At 38.0% G+C, this 15,399-nt stretch overlaps 1 protein-coding gene across 12 annotated transcripts in view; it reads left to right on the top strand.

Annotated features, from left to right (window-relative positions):
- The window catches only part of NAV3 (neuron navigator 3), a 549,850-nt gene that overhangs the window by 275,315 nt on the left and 259,136 nt on the right, over positions 1 to 15,399 (top strand). For 5 of the 12 annotated variants that reach the window (XM_035334615.1, XM_035334632.1, XM_035334620.1 and 2 more), the window contains exon 1: positions 4,127 to 4,807. The exons of 2 other annotated variants lie outside the window; for them this stretch is intronic. In XM_035334615.1, the coding sequence (XP_035190506.1) occupies positions 4,565 to 4,807 (243 nt within the window). In that variant the 5' untranslated portion in view covers positions 4,127 to 4,564. Of the gene's footprint in view, positions 1 to 4,126; positions 4,808 to 15,399 lie in introns of those variants that run through there. 5 more of the 12 variants (XM_035334648.1, XM_035334675.1, XM_035334683.1 and 2 more) reach the window with 2 other exon arrangements.

A 15,399-nucleotide genomic window follows, 5' to 3' on the forward strand; every position in this document is an offset into this window, starting at 1 on the left:
GTTTCTATTTGGTGAAGAACTTTCTGCTCAACCTGAAATCATTGTGCACAAAATAGTGTGATTGTATCAGTGCATTCAAGCTCCTTCAGAAGTTGTCCTGGCTCATGTAAGCTATAGACACAGCTGTTACAGCAGTGGGATGAAGTAGGGAAACAGCTCAGAACAGACTTCTGCAGTCTCTGGACCCCTGACATTTCCTGTTTGACCCAGGACACATGCAACAGCTTCCTTGTCGAAGATCATAGACCAGAAGGAGCAAACAAATCTCTTGGCTCCACTTTTGAGGCAGGTGTCCCCTCTCTTGATATTTCCTGTGGTCTGGGAGACATTGCCAGCTGTCTGTTCAGTTCATGCAAGCAGTTTATCTGAGGGATGGGGGTAGAGAAGGGAGCAGCCTTCATGGGACTCACTCTGGTATCAGATGTGATGAAGGAAAGGAAATTATGCTGGGGTGTTGCACTTTGAATGATTATGTCAGTTAAGTCTTTAGAACTAAAATTCACCTTAATAGTAGAACTGACAAATACCATCTTTTATAAGGTTACTTGAATTACATGTGTGTTTATTCTTGTATTATGAAATAAATACTACAGCTTTTTCTGGAATGTAGGAATAATCCTTAATGCATACATACTATCTTACTTTGATGTATAGATAATTTACCTAACTCATATTTTCTGTTAAAATATTGATTGCTTGATGCTTTCAGAGTCGTGCTTTATGTCTGGGTTGTCATCATTTTCAATCTTTATTAGAGAAAGAAATAGCTCTGTCTTCAACATCTCAGTGGAACTTGCACCGCTGTTGACAAGACTTCTAAGAATTGTGTCATGACCTTTGCTCTGTTTTGCCATTTTTTGGTCTCTCCTCTTTTAGCTTCTAACTTGAAATGTTGCCCTCCCTTCATTTCCAAAGCTCAGATGTCTTCTAGTTTTCTCATAACTCTCTAACCTTTCCTGCAAAACTTCATCATTTCCCTCATGACAGGGCTTCAGCCATGATCTGTGTTCATCCTGCATCCTGAATCTCGGTAATGTCCTCTACCTGCCTGTCTTGGGGATGTCTGAGGATAAATACCTAACAGGGTAAATGGGAAACCTACAGGTCCTGTCTCTGTACAGTGTTTTTAGCTTGACTGGTTTCTTTGCCATCCTTTTCTACAAATGTCTCTATCAGCTTCACACAACCAAGTGAAGGTATGTGTCCCATGTTTCTGTCTGCCAAATATTTCTACTCACTGCTTTCTCTATCCTGCCAACAACACTACTGTTCTTCATGCCAGGCAGTCCAATAATCTGGTGCTGTCTTTGACTTCATATAGTTCCAGGTCACAGGTAATTCTAGTAACTTCTCCACCTCTGGTTTCTCACAGGTAGGCTTTCTTTCTCTTTGAGTGCTATTCACATATATCTAAATCAACCTTATCCCTTTTTTGGATTCTCCATGGCAGCCTTGACTGACGGTCACTTAGCTCCCTCCCTCAGAGATACCAAGAACAATCCCACCAAATTCATGAATTCAAGGGCACTTCCTTGTCTGGTGCAGACAGACACCTTGTATCTGAGGTGCTGTGCCCTGCCTAGCCAGCTCCCCTGACAATACCTACACATGGTGCCAAGTCGTATACTTTATCCACGGAAGTTTTATGCTGTGCTTTCTTGTTCACACAGAAACCATTAGTGAAACATAACTGTTAAATATTCTTTTCCCCTGATATCCTTCATAAAACCTACATTCAGGCATGAAAAAGCCTTTAGAATGAAAAATATAGGTAAGTGATTTCTAAAGAGAGCAGATGTTTGTTTATTTATCTTTTCCTGTGAATTAGAATGAGAGAGAACAAAAAAGGAAGTCTGGACTTGTAACCACGTTCTTAGCTATGGAGTATTGTTATTGTTTTCCTCCATTACCTTTACTGATTCCTGCAGATAATTTTGTAGTTTTTTCTTTGTATCTTCAGCAGACCAGAAGTGCTTCTCGGTTTTATTGTTGCAAAGATCTAGAAAAATGGGATTCTGAAGTTGATGGCAGTGAGCTGGTAGTCATAATATAATTAATAATTATTTTGAAAGAGTAATAATTATCTTGAAGGAGTAACACCAGCTTTGCATCATTGTTTCCAAACCCTTTTGGTTATGCATTGCAGATGACTTTCTCCTGGTAAGCTTGCTTACTTATTACTTTTAGGGTTTCTGTGCTGGGAAAATGAGTTGCAAAAGAGACTGTGGGTATCATGACCTCATCATTCGTATTCAAAAGAAGAACAGCAAGATTACCATAATACATTACTTTGTAAAATTATAACCCTGAGAAGTAATAAGATTCAATTACACTTTTTTTGGCAAAGTTCTGTTTAAGAAAGTATCTGTCTCATGACTCTAGTTTACTCTTTGTCTTGATCATTGGTCAGCAATCCTCATGAGGATTTTTCATCCCCTCAAACCTTGCAAGAGATAAATCCCTCTTTTCCTGTGGTCCGCTTCAGCCTTTGCATATGTGCACTTTCTATAGTGTTAACTGTTAACAGTTGCGTCTCAGAAACCTTACACAGGCACAGTGCTTTATGGTGCTGGAGAACAAATGCAGACCCCACAAGGAGCTTTCTTCCCCTTTGCTCTGCACAAGACCTGAAACATTACACTGAACATGACTGTTCGTCCCATTGGAACAGAGTAGTGGATCCAGTGGGCTGATCTTGTCTAAACTGCAGAGCAGTTACCTATGTACAGTCTTGCATAAAGCCCACTGCTCCCACTGTTAGTGGTAGCAAAACCTGAGAGAAGATAATCAGGGGATGCTGAAATGGGTTTGCTGATCCTCTGTACACATACTTCAAAATGCAGGAGATTCTTAAACTAGGTCAGATTCATTCCTATGAACTACAAACAAGAATGGCATAGTCAATATAGAGAGTTGAATTTATAACTGATATGTAATCATGATCTTTGTAAATGAAAGGTAGATGACAATACTGTGTAACAGTTTTATTCTGCAAAATAATCTCAAACAGTGGTTTAGGAGATTTCTTTTAGTCAGCTTCTCATTTACACTGTTTTCTTTTAAATGCTTTGTGTAACTCTTACCATCCTCAACTTGAAAACTTAAAAGTCCAGAAGACTCTTATTTCTCCTTGGGTTTACATCTTAGCGTGAAGAGTATGTATTTTTCAGGTAGACCATAGTTAATATAATGTAGGATAGTAGTGGCAGAGTGGCATTCAGATTATCCTCTGTCTCTCTGTCTTATGGTAAAATATAACAACAACAACAACAACAAAAAACATGTAACATTTTTGTCCACAATACTAAGTGATTAAATCCCATAGGAGTTTAATGGTGTGGCATTTTTGCACATTTTTTTTTTCCTTATATCCAAGTTTAAAATGGGTTCCCCTGCTATAGGTACTCCAAGGAATTTACAATTGTCCTTTTAAGTAAGCATTTATGTTGCTTAGCAGTTTGGACTGTCCATTGTGGCTCATTTTATAGCTTCCTCTGTCTGCCTATATACCTTGTGTTTCCATGTAGAAGGATTTAAAGTTGCTAGCAAGAATATTTCTGTGAACAACAAGCAGAAATGATGCTTTGGACATGGACTTCATGGAGCTTTAAATGTTTTTAGAAAGGGAAGTGTTAAAACTGAATAGATGACGTTAGCACCACCACTAAAAAAGAAAGAAAGAAGTGCCCTGAAAAGCTGTATTGACTAAATCTCCTAACAATGCCTGTGATTTTCCTATATACTGCTCTGTGTTTTTGTATGGATTTTTCATAGCACAGACAGACGTTACCCACGCTGTGATTCAGCGTCTGTTCCTAGCCACGCTCTTGCATGATTTTAACCTGATTTCACGGGAGGAACAGGGAATGAAACACCGTAGCTCATGGTTGTCAGCAGTGAAAAATAGCCAGGAATCAGACAAACAGCTTCATTGCTGAGATTATTTCCGGGATAAAAACTCTTCCAACAGCTGTTTGTTTTGGCCACTGCTCAGATCCTTTTTTTTTTTTTTTTTTTAATCAGAAAAAAGAGGCGCTTTTTTTTTTTTTTTTTTTTTTTTTTAAGATGTGGGCTGGTTATTTATGTAGTCAGGAAGAGGTCTCTGCTTCCAGTGTTGTGGTCTCAGAGCTGTTTTGACAGTTGGAGTAGGGAGAGATTTCATCTCCTCTCTCCTTCCTTCTCTCCCATCCTTCATTCATTTAACGCGCAGACCTGGAATGCTGTAGGAAGAAGAGAAAGCAAATTTATGAGTTCTTTAATCCCAGACAGGCAGCTTTGTGGCAGTTACCTTCAAGAAAAGTTCACGCCCCAAAGGAGTGTTTAGTCTTACGGAGCCACTGACTCACCAAGCAGCGCGTGTGAGTGTCTGTGAGGGAGAAGGGCAGAGATGAAGAAGTTTTGCTTCCTCATGAAACTCGTAATATTATTGTTTTAAGGAGTTTTTGAAAAGATGACTGCTACTTTTGTTTAAAGTATTTGTTCTGGAATTGCTGAAGCTGGAGTCTACCAGACTGAGGTCAGGAGCATTTTCTTTGGCAGAAAGAAGATAACATTTATAGAAGCCATGCCTGTGCTTGGGGTTGCCTCCAAGCTAAGACAGCCAGCCGTAGGGTCAAAGCCTGTTCATACTGCCCTCCCGATACCAAACCTTGGCCCCACCGGCTCACAGCAGTACTCACCAAAGTCCTTGGAGCTTGCTGGGGCAGAGAGCTCGATGCTTTCTTGTCAGCTCACGTTAAAGTCAACCTGTGATTTTGGAGAGAGGAGAGCACTTCAAGGAAAAACCCAGGAGACTGAAGATAGCAAGGTTAGTTGTAAACTTTACCTTCAGATCTGAATTCTCAGAAAATGTTGATTTGCTTAGACAAAATCTTATAGAAACCTGGTGCATGTGGAACTTGGGTAAATGATAGACTTTTTCTGTCACCAGTGAACTTACATAGCAGCTTTGTAAATTTGGGGTTGCTCAGTGTTGTTGTTTGAATAAATTTTCTGTTTTTTAAATATTAATGCTAAGCTACTGATAGAATAAACTTCACAGAACGTTTTGATAAGGATCAGTAGAATCACAAGTAGAAAATAATCATCCCAGCACCCAATAAACAGAGCAATGAAATGACAGAATTAAAAAAAAAAAAAGGAATTAAAGGAATTGGCTGCTTCATGTTGTATTATGAAGTTTAAAAAGAGCTCTCACGCCCACACCTATTCCCACAGGGAGGCACTTTTAAAATAAAAACAACTAATTGATTTTCTTTTCACTTTTCAAATTATCCGGCTACACTTGCAGAACTGCTGAACAAGAAAAACAGCTTCCCAGTGAAACGTCCCTGTGTTTTTCTCTTCTGCAAATTAACTTCTTGCTAGCCCCCATATAGCTCTGATTCATTGTGATTAAATTATATATATATTAAAAAAAAAAGTCTGAAGTAGGATGCCAAGACACTTTTAGACTGCTTAAGGTTTTTTGTTGTTGTTGTTTGTTTATTTTTTATTTTTTGTAAGGGGGTACTCTTTGACTCTTAATCATTAAAAAAAACTTCTGTTTGATTTTCTTTTAGTCTTTCTGCTGTAGTTGAAAACATTTTTCATGTTTTGAACATGAGTATTAAGTCCCTTCTTGTCATTCGTATATATTCCTGTAGAACTTTCAGTACATTATGGCTGCATGTGTAGTTTTGCAGCTTCAGCAAGCAGTGTTATGTGAGGTTACCTTCCCTTGCTTTTCTAGTACTTTTGGTTTGTGGAACTGATTTCCAAACTGTCATTAAACATATATTTGTAGTTGCTTCATAATTAATCTAAGGACAATTAAGTGTAATAACAGCTGTAAGAGTGTTGAGATAGATATAATACATGTACTTGGTTTTCCTTTGTTTTTAGTTACTAGGTTAATTCAGTATTAGTGAAGAAAGTTGCTTTTGTGATTAAAGCATAGGGTTGAGATCCTGAACATTTGGTTTCCTTTTTAATCCCTGCCACATATTTCCCATAGGATATTGGTCATGTCACTTAATTTTTCTCTCAGAGTTCTCTTTATCACCTCTCTCTGCCTTTCAAAGATGATGAACTGTAGGTCTCAAAGGTGCTCTATAGAAATATAGAGAATGAGCAGACTGTTCATCTCTTGATTACCAAAAGTGAAGAACAACCCTCTTCTATGACATGAGTGCAACATGAAAATAAGAAGAAAACTTTTCAACACAATATAATTCCTGCTTACTTGTTTATTTTTAATAAAAAATATTCTTTATAATTAAATTGCACATATTTTAGATTTGCATGTACTATTTTCAGAAGAAAAAAGAAAACAGGTTACACTGCCTTCTGAGACATTTATTGATTCTTTAAAAAAAAGTTGTAGAGGAAGATATAACATCTTGCTTCAGTGTTTAAACCACTATTAGTGATTAGAATAAGACCTACTGGGAGTCAGTTCCTCTTATGTTCCACATTTCCTCCCAGGGCATCTGGTCCCGAGTACTACTGAAGCACTAGTGAGTAAAGTAACAGTCTGGATGGACCCAAATGGTGATTTCAATTTGGCAATTTCATGTTTCATGGGTTTGAGGATTCTTTTAAACTTAGAGGCTGTTTTTTTGTTGTTGTTGTTTGTTTGTTTGTTTTTGTTTGTTTGTTTGTTGTGTTGTTTTGTTTGTTTGTTTGTTTTAAGAAAAAATACTAGACATTAGATCTGTCTCTTTCTTCTCAATGGAGGCAGCTAAGCACATTTAAAAGATGATCCATAAAGACATAAAGATTAAGGTCAGTTTTTGCACACAGTGGCCTGAAAACCTCCCCTGGCCACCTGGACTTGTAGAAGTGTTGACCGTTCAATAGCTTACTAACCTCTGCAGCTTTTCTGTATTCCGCTTTATAAGTCTTGACACTCCCAGCAAAGCTTAGTAGAGGCCCTTGACCAGTTTCCTTCCAGGCATACTTTTATGAAGGATGCTCTTTCACCTTTATAAACATTTCATGAAAGCATTTTTTGCAAAGTATGAGCTACTCATACTATGAGGTGGGCTATGAGGTGGGTGGGTGGTGAAGAAATCTGTTTTTAGGCTTTTGTCACTAATAAACTTCAAATTATCTGCCTAAATTACTGAATGATATTTTCTTTCATCAGTGATAGAGATACATACCTCCCTGATTCGCATTGCCTGTTCCCCTCAGTAGTTTGTCTAGATTATCTAAGTAGTTCTAAGCACAAATTTGAATGGGTTGTTCGTGTTGATGTCCCTTCAGGTTTGCTGAGCAGATGCAGCTTCTGCATCTGCTCACGTCCTAAAGCTTAACCATATGTGAGTGTCCATAGGACTCTGGCTGATTAGCAAAGATATTAATCAAAGATGATATCCCTACATGGCTCTGTGGTATACTGTGCTGTATATTAGGAATGTTTCCATTATAATGGTGATCAGATAAAAAGGTCTTTCAATCAAAATGTAATGAATACCTAATCAGAATTTCCAAATGAAAGTAAAATCTGCTTCTGTTTTATATGGCTTATATGCTTGTGTTTTATCACTAGATATAAGGCATCACTGCTTTTTGAGAGAAAAAATTATGAATATCTATCTGCAAAAGACAATGGAACATATGAATTAATCATCTGGTTAACACTTGCCCGTGGCTGCTGGATTGCAGGCTTTAACTTTGCTTTCTTCTATATTTTACACATGCTGCACTGCAGACCGCCAGTTTTCTCATCCTGTTTGGAAGGCATATAGATTGACACATGTAACCTCTGTGACACATCCTGTTGCTATCTATATGTGCTAAGGATTCCAAGATAAATTTGGGTTATACAAGTCAATACAGTAGGTCATTGCCACCCAGCTGTTTCCTCTATGGCATTGAGTCTCACCACACCTGATTGTTTGAGACTTTTGACACTTGTGTTGGCTTTCTCACACAACTACATTGCCAGGGCTGGCTAAGAATACAGCTGCAAACATCAGTTCTTTTTTCCCTAGGCATTTCTCCCTTCTAACATGATTTTTCTGCTTCTGCACATGTAGTCTTGGGGTCTTTCTGTGGATGTGATGCAGTTTGAAGTTTGATAAAGTGATATTATTTTAATAAAAATTCTGTGATAGAGAAGATTTGAGGTGATTATATTCAGCTTTTTTTTTTTTTTTTTTTTTTTTCTTCTTTTAAATTGGCTAGAATATAGTTAAACCTAGGAAAGTAAATAAGGTGCTAACAATTTAAATTATTTTATATGTAGTTTATTCAAATACACTTTTGTTCACAATTCTCCTAATTTGTGCTTTGATATGTAAGTCAAATACAAGTCCATCTGCTTTCTTACTAAGCCTGCTAATGTTTAAACTGACTGCAAGAACACTTACAATGTGAATAGTCATGCAAAATATTTGAACACAAGCATTCAGAGCACATTCTTCTTCCCTGAGTATCATATAGACAAAAGTTTATTCCTATATATGTACACAGGAAAGGAATCCAGCTGCTGGATTCATGAGGTGAAATACTGGCTCTCCTTGAAGCAGATGGAGTTTTGCTGTTCAGTTCAACCATAGGGTTTTTTTTTTTTAAATGCAAACCCACTTCTGAAAATACCAATATGTTCTATAATATTTTTCTAAATATATGTGGAGTATTATTTTATATTTCTGTGTCTATACTTTCATACTGCTTGCTAAATTAATGAGACCAAAATTATCAGATCGTGCCAGGCTGCCTTGTGATACTCTTAATGTTTTAGGATGTTCTATTAAAAAGTAACAAAATGAAAAAAAAATACCAATTATACTGTGAAAAAGTAAGTTAAGCAATGGCTTAAAAACAAGGGGATGTAGAAAGAGTTTATTTTCAAAGACTACTTCTTTTAGTCACTAATGGTAATTTTGTACTATACTGACCTGTAGCATAATGGCAATAGCATTTCACTCCAGGTGAACAAGGTTGCTTACAGCTGCCCTCACACAATTCATACTGTGGTTGCAAGGACACCGTCACAAATCCTCTCTGGCACAAAGCTGTGCCGATATTCAGCTGGCACCCCTGCTGGGAGCTGGCACCCCTGCTAATCACGCCAGTCTTCTGGCCTAGCTGCCCAGGGCTGCTCATTGTAGTGCTCTGCTACATGGTCCCCAGGTTTTCCTCCCATCATCAAACTTTTCTTTCAAGAGCACTGCAGCATCACTTAAGCTTACAAACTGAATTTTCTCTTAGCTGAATCTGATATATTAATTGTAGTGTTTTGGTTATAAGACTCCAAAGACAAGATTTTAGCTTTCTTTCCTGAATTAATTAATTCCTGTGCTGTAATATTAACTTATATATATCTATATATTTCTTGTTTTCAGTTTCTCTCTGTCTGTGCTATCTGTTTGTTGCTGTCTGCTTTATCTGCCTTTTCCTTCCTCTTGGCAGACATCTTTACAGGCTTCTACATGTGACTAATTTTTCTCTGTATCCACAAATCAGGTTCTTCTGTCACTGCAACATTTTTTTGTATCATTATTCCTTACTGGAAAGTGTTAGTCAGGCTTGACAGCTGATCCAGTTAATGTATGTAAACCTAAAACTTTTCTAGATGCATCAGTTTTTAGGGTTTATGTTACGATTCTTGTAATGTGGCATACTGGCATCCAGAAAATATATAGTTAGCAATTTGTCATCTTTCTTAAAGGGGTACGGTCCCACCAAGCTCATCACAAAACAGTCTAATTTTGAGACAGGAAATGGATCTGTTACAAGGTCTTCTAAAAGAAATGCCAAAAAATATGATGTGTCCATCTGAGTAATGACGCATGAGTAGTTTCTTCTGTAGAGCATGGAAATTTGAGCAGTTGGGTTGGGGAAGTGGTCTTTGTAGCAGATGAACAGAGCAGATTAGATGTACTGTACGTGGGGAATATGGCCAACAAAGATTGGGGTCTGAAGTAGTTGTACCAAGAAAACTTCATTACAATAATCTAAAATAAAATTTAAAGTCCGTGCCACAAAACAAAGCTAAATGATTTGGTGTGATTAGGCATACTGCTGCTGTTAAGGTGACTCCTGAAGCCAATTCCATTTAGGATCATACTACTGCATCTTAGTCTTGATCTGAGGGCTTCCAGAGTCATTCAGCCAACACTGTTGCAGTAGGACACTGGAATGAGCATGGAAACCTCCCATTTTTCCTTCATCAACAGTCAGCAGTTTGTCAGTGATGTGGTAACTCCTGTCCATCACCAGATACCAGACTTGGAGGATGACGAGGCTTCTTTATCCAGACAGATCTTAAGACAAATATTTTTGCTTTCTGCGCAAGATTGGAGCTACTGTTCATGCCAACGGGAGTACTATGCACATTGGAAAACCAGATGCGTGCCATGAACAACTCTGATATCTCTGTCTTTCCTCGTCTAACTCTTCCTCACCATTTACTTAAGTTCTGTGAGACCATTTCCCACCACTCCCAACTCTCTGAAGCACGGCATATGTTGCAATCCCACATCTCTTTGACCTTTCAATTTCTTGGATACCTTTTTGTCTGGTCTTGCAGGGCCAAGCTTTACCAAGTTTCTTGACATACTGAGTCTAGGGAACATAAATAAATGAGTTTATTTCCCCACTTTGTCATACCCTTCCTTTTCCCAGTGCTAGTGCACTGGAGATGTCTGCCTTGTGGGTTGGCAAGAAAGGAGGCTGCACATTGTGCCGAGTATTTCATTTATAGCACTACAGCCAAAGCAACAAAGAGGACAGCAGAAGCAGCCAGAGACCGCCCATCTTCTCCCCATAGTGACCGCTAGTGCTGGGAAGCCAGCATTGTTTGAAAAGCACTGAACTAGCTGCCAGAAATTTCAGTCGGCACTGCTGACACCTGGGACTATGTGTGTTTGAAATTCACATTGGCCCAGTGAAACCAGGACAATTGGAAGGAGTTCAGATTGTCAGCAGTTTCAGCTTCTTGCCTTGTTCTCTGAATTATTTCTTTATCAAACAGATAACAACATCTTTAATGTGCTTGGTGAATCCAGCACCATCTGTCTATGCTCTATTATAACTGATTTAAGAGCCTCATGCTGCATGAGCTTGGAAACAACTTTAGTGTTAGGATTATTCTCTAATCATCTGCACCAACCATGTTTTCACATAGTTGATATAAATGTACAGTAAGACAACTATGTAACTCTCAAAGATTTTGTATTTATGAACAGATTGTACTGACTGTGGGTTGAAAGATGCTTTTTGTTTGTAATTTGTAATTGGGATTATGTATAAGAGGTTATTTACTGACCCAGGTTTAAGACCTCTGCCTACCTTTCTACTGCTTTTGTTTTATTTCTCACACAAAAGAAGAACTAAGAACTCAGCATATTTCATAAAAGTTTGTGTGCTGAGAACTGATAGTAGGCATCAGCAGAAAAACAATTACTTTTACTCTTTTATATTGCATCTGTGCTTAGGGAAGCTGCTTGGGGATTTCCTGACCAAAAATAAAAATGCATTAAAAACATCTTTTTTTCTTGAAAGTGGGAGTGTGTCTGAGTGTGTATGCACAGATCTCAGAACATGTGAAACCAGCAGAGCTCCAGAACCTGAAGCAACCCATCAGCATTAGCTTGGTACAACACCAGAGCTAATAAATGTGGCCTCTCAGGGTAATCTGTTCTCTGTGACCATAAATGGAGATAAGTGGTCTCCATCTCTAGATAAAAATAATGGGCTTATATTATACCCCAGGAGGTTTTACTTAGGCTTTAGTAAAACTTTCCAGCAATAATAGTAGTTAAACAGAGGAACACTTTGCATTCAGAAGGTATACCATCTCTGTCACTGGAGGATTTTAAAAACCAAGCATGTGTACACCTGCCATTCATAGCATTATTAGCACGTACCCTTCACTGTGCAAAAGACTAGATGGCTCTCCTGAAGGTCTTCTCTTTCTCTTTTCTCATTCATCGATTTATCTGAATGCAGGTCTGGGGTAATGAAACTGCTACTCTGTGAATCTGAGGGGACAATCCCGTGGCCCACAGTGTCATCAAGCTGTCTTCTCCATTTGAAGACAGCTTTTCTACCTTACAGAAAATGCCATTGTATAGTATGGGTGTTTCCAGAGGTATTTCACTGAAATAGTATGGTTCCTGTTAAGTTTCCCAAAAGCACGGATAGGTATCATCAGAGACCAACGAGCTAGTTGCTTCCTCAGAAACACTTCTTTCCCTGGCATATAGGATATTAGCATTGGAGTGCCCTCAAGCCTCAAGATCCTGCAAGGTCTGGCAGTAGAGGGACTCAGGGACTCAATTCTGTGCTCTGTAACAGGGATCCTACAAGGCTTGTGTACACAATTCAATTTAGAGCTCTGAGACCCTTCAAAATCACTTCAGTGAATTTTTCAGCCTGTTGCATTTCACAGGGGCTGTTCAGTCTGCTACCTAGCATCCAGGAGCATCCCAAAGCACACAGCAGAATGAGGGGTTCCCCTAAGATTATGAAGTTCAATTCATATGAAACACACATTTTTCTTCAAGTAAAAACATATTCTCATGTCCTCTCTGTGATTTTTTTCAGTTTCAACCAGACCTTGAACCTGGAAACGTTTACTATATTGGTTGGTCCTTATTGTAACATGTACTGATGCACACAGTAGAAGTTAGTCGCAGACCTATAAGGACATATGACTGTGTTGCAGTGTGGGAGAATGGAAAAAAAAAAAAATATATTATCCCCATGGTACAGAGGTAGAGAGGAGATTAAAGGAGAAATGGATTATTTTCCCACACTCAAGCTAGGACTTTGTGGCACGACTCTGAATCTCAAATCATACATATCTTGAGTCCCAGCCTTCACATCATAACCACAAGAGCAATCTTTGTCTTTGCAGAGGAGTCAGTTAAGAATGACACAAACAGATGAGATATTTTTCCTGCTTACCTCACAAGGAGAATTTTGGCTCTCTTTATCCTGAAGTCAGTGGCAAGCATCAGTTTGGGCCCATCTCGGAGCTTGAGCTGGAATTTTACTCCAGTAGCCACAGTTTTTGATTTTGATATATCTGATCAACACAGATTTTGGCACAATTTATTGGAGATGCAAATTATATTGTCCCCTTTGTAGAGTGGTATAACACTCATCAAAAGGTCTTTGTGTAATTCTCTTCATAGGCTTTTCACTTAGTAAACATGGTGTTGAAATTATAAATAGTTACGGAATAAACCATGCCCCTTTATTAAGAAGAGAAGATTTGGGGGGGTCTTACTTTCTTCTTTTGTATGCACTGTCTAGTGTCTTTGTAACAGAAAATCTTCTATTTACAAAATAATAAGGGCATCAGTTGCAAAAGAAAACCACTAGCTTTTTTTACTTTGTGTTAATTCTAGCCTGGATCAAGTCTTTTTTTCTCTAGTACACTAATTTTTTTAGTTGCATAGCTTTTCTTACAGTTGCATACAAAGCATGCAAAGAGTAGTTCATTTAAAGCAACTCTGTTTCACTTTGACCTGATTCACAGGATGTGGTCTTGGAGGAAGCCCATGCTTTAACAATAGCCTTTTGACAGCTGGGGTGTTTGGGGATTAAGCTGGGAGAGGAGGGAGCATCTATCTATTCTCAAACCTACTAGTGGAATATTTTGTGCGAATCTTCACTTGTCCGTGATGTTTTTAAGGTCACAAACCTCACTTTTTTGTTTTTACTGGCAGCAGAACTTTGGCTGAAAGATAGCATAACTTACTTAAAATTCAGAAAAGGAATGCAGAGTGTTTTGTCTGGTAAATGCAAAGGGATAGTTCTTCAGTGTAAGATGTGCAGATTTCTGATGGCTCTTTTGTATGTTCTGTGTAAACCAGGTTGAGAGAACTTGGAAAATAAGAAAATCAAAGGAAAGAATAATTTTAAAGTGGTTAGGGCAGGATCATAGTATTTTGGGGTATACAAACTGAGAAGGTGCCAGCATTTAAATGTCTGTACTAACTCTGCATAAAACATAAGGAAAGTTAAGCAAGTATAATATTAGCTTTGTCCTAACCTATTTTCAGTGTGACATTTGGTCTTACTTATCTATTTAGTTATGTTTATTTTCCTGTAAATCCTCCTTTACTGTCTTTCCCCTCTGATCCTAATACAGTGGAAAGAATTTCATCATTGTATGATCTCTCAACACTAGTTTAAAATATTTTATCGAGGTGAAACTCCCCAAAACATGAGTGAATTGCAGCAAGTTGGAAAAGGTAGAACAAAAATAGATGTTGACCCCTTTCTTATGTTTTCCATTTCAAAATATCTGCCTTTGACAATTTTAACACCTGGCTTTGTATCATGTTGATGCTGTGTTAAACTCCAAAAGATTTGGCAGTGAAGGCTTCCTGTTGTGTATCAGGATTTGATTTAGAGGGCATGTGTAAAACCAGCACGACTTAGTAATCAAGTGGTCATGCACAGAAAGATGACTTCCTAGCAAGTGTTGTAAAACATTTGACCACTTTCATTAATCACAAAAGGCTGCTTGGCTCGTACATGATTTAGGGTGAGTAAGACATAAGTCAGGGTGCAGGACTTTTACTCACCACTACAACAATGGGATTTCCTGGCACCACATCTAGGCAGTAAACAGGCTGTTTTCCTTCTTTTTCTAAACTTTTTTTTTTTTTTTTTTTTTTTTTTTTTTTGTAAGCTGTCTCTGTAGTGGAAATAAATAGGCATTAAATAAGAATGTGAAATAACAAATAAAAGTTCAAAAGGAGTTTAGAAATATCCTCAGCTGATCGGTCTGCCTGCTTTAGTCATTGCTGGCCAGCTTAACAGCCACAGACAGTGTGCTGGAAGGAAAAATTGAGGGAGTCTGTTTCTCATGAAGGAGCAGCACAAATCTGAAAGCTTGAAAGCTGCAGGTTCAGGTTTGCTTTTGAAATGCTTCTGAACAGGAGTAGGGCCTAGCAACTACCATGAGAAGCCACAAACTAGTTTCACTTCTGGTTTCTATCAAGTATTTCCTTGAAATCATTTTACATGTAAAATGGTACTAATGCCATTATTTGAAAATAAAAATTTTTGGTGGCTAAGCACTATTTCATTTTTTTCTTTTTTAATATAAAAGGAACAATTACCTATTTTTTAATGTGTTGCTGATGTTACTTGAATGACCTTAAATAAAACCGTGCTTTTTCCCCCCCCGCCCCATAATCTGTTACTGATGTTAACAGCTTCCTGTCTGACAATTTAATAATGCATATATTCTTTGTTCTTGCTTGTAATAAGACATAAGTAGAAGCCATTTAATATAAAACTTGTATTTGTCCTGTGGAAATATGTGATCCTGACAAAGGTAAGAAGAGAATAACTCCAATAACTTTGCTGTTTTGTACTTCACCTAAATTTCTGTATTATTAGCTGAAACCTAATAAGCAGGGTACTCAGCAGAGAAACTATGTG

This window comes from Oxyura jamaicensis, chromosome 1 (genome assembly GCF_011077185.1).
Source record: "Oxyura jamaicensis isolate SHBP4307 breed ruddy duck chromosome 1, BPBGC_Ojam_1.0, whole genome shotgun sequence".
NCBI classification, from domain to species: domain Eukaryota; kingdom Metazoa; phylum Chordata; class Aves; order Anseriformes; family Anatidae; genus Oxyura; species Oxyura jamaicensis.